Source organism: Poecilia reticulata, linkage group LG9, assembly GCF_000633615.1.
Source record: "Poecilia reticulata strain Guanapo linkage group LG9, Guppy_female_1.0+MT, whole genome shotgun sequence".
Lineage (NCBI taxonomy): Eukaryota > Metazoa > Chordata > Actinopteri > Cyprinodontiformes > Poeciliidae > Poecilia > Poecilia reticulata.
The window spans coordinates 33170836-33172620 of NC_024339.1; the positions used below are offsets into that span (position 1 = coordinate 33170836).

A 1785-nucleotide genomic window follows, 5' to 3' on the forward strand; every position below is an offset into this window, starting at 1 on the left:
GAACCTCCTGATTCTCTGGACCGGGTCCAGCCTGAACCAATCAGAACCTCCTGATTCTCTGGACCGGGTCCAGCCTGAACCAATCAGGAGAACTGTAACTGCTCGGGTCGGAACCGGACTGCAGGAGGACGCCTCAGAACTTACTTGACTTTAAAGGAGCAGAACTGCCTGTTTCCAATGATGTCCCAGATGACCTGCAGAGGGCAGAGGTCAAAGGTTACACACATCCAGAGAGGCCCGAAACCACCAGAGCATCTGATTTTAGAGATCAGCATCTTTAACTCCTGATCCATTTAGAGCAGAAGAACATCTTAAAGCTTCCGGGAAAGTCTGGATCACCGGAAGGAAAACGAGGACCGGATCAGGGGTTCTGGACAGGACGGGGGAGTTTTAAGGTTGTTACCTGGACCCACGTGACAAAAATGTGAAACTTTATTCCCCCCGAAATGATCTTCATACCAACCCAGAACAATCAAACCTCCACCTCTGTTCTGACTTTTCATTTTATTTCCACTAAACCCGGTTAAACTTAATTTTTACACTTTTCCAATTAAGTCTGTTGGCATCTAACGGGAGAAAAAAATGTTCCGCATAAATTAAATGTAGTTAATGTAGGACCCTTAATATCCACACAGGGTCTAATAAACAGACAGAACTATTGATAACAGAGCAGTGTTCCATTGATTGATTGATTATTAATCGGTTTTTAAAGGTTTCCCGGTGGCTAACATTAGCTTAGAAGCTAAACCGAGCCTGTGTTCAGCTTCAGAGGAAGTTTATCAAACTCACGTCGTCGTGCTGCATCCTGACTTCCTCTCAGAGATCCTCGCTGACCCAGTAACCGGTTCCGATGGAGTTTAGTAAGATAAATTAATGTTCGGGAGGTTTCAGATCCGTGGAGCCACATGGACCATCAGGAAGACACCATCTTTGTTTAGCTAGAAATCTCGCGCAGCGTCAAAGAGGGAGCGTGAAGAAATCTCGCGATACTTGCTAAACTACTGATTATAGGTAATGAACGATATTTATATTTTTATGTTTTTAGTGTACTGAATGTAAACAGAGCCTTTACTCCAAACAAGAACACAAATGTTAAAGTTTTTAAAACTGATAATCTTCTAAGGTTTTTCATTCTTTAAAAAAGTCTATTTAATTTGGAGTTAAACTATTTGTCAATTTAAAATTGTGCTGTTTTGAAATAAATAAAATTGAGATACAATAAAGAAGTATTTTCAATCATCCTGAATTATATTTTAAATACTGTGCAATTTGGGCTCCTTTATATTCATAATCTTTTTATAATTTCACTGGAAAATCAGAATATAAACAGGTGAAATCTTGTTCTGCTTCACATTTGTTGGATTTTAATACAGAAACTAAACCGGAACTATTTAGTTTTTTTTTCATTCAGCAGTTCAATAGAATCACCGGAAACAGGAAATCAGGCTTTGCAGTGATTTCTTTTCTAAAATGAAAATATATTTTTGTTTGATCTTCGGTTCAGGATCAGACGGTCTGAAGGCGCGATGCGTAACAAGGTTTAGGCCACGCCTCCTCACAGATCCTCTGTGAATCAACCAATCATCACTTTCATGAACCGAAAGGATCAGACCCCAACATGGCGGCCAGCCGTCTTCAACCTGCGCTCTGACTCTCTGACTCACGGTTTCTTTAAACGCGATCTTCTTCTCTTCCTCCTCCAGATTAATACACACGACTTCGGAACAAATAAACCTGATAAATAAAGACATAAAGAGAAACAGCAGCTCCAGATGCGAAGGCCTT

At 40.5% G+C, this 1785-nt stretch overlaps 1 protein-coding gene across 1 annotated transcript in view; it reads right to left on the bottom strand.

The window, feature by feature from the left end:
- mak16 (MAK16 homolog (S. cerevisiae)) overlaps positions 1-974 on the bottom strand; it is a 4599-nt gene extending 3625 nt beyond the window's left edge. Inside the window, exons 1-2 of the mRNA XM_008419434.1 lie at positions 790-974; positions 145-194 (exon numbers count right to left, since the gene is read on the bottom strand). Coding sequence (XP_008417656.1) covers positions 145-194; positions 790-804 — 65 coding nt within the window. The 5' untranslated portion in view covers positions 805-974. The remainder of the gene's footprint in view (positions 1-144; positions 195-789) is intronic.
- Positions 975-1785: the final 811 nt, after the last annotated feature.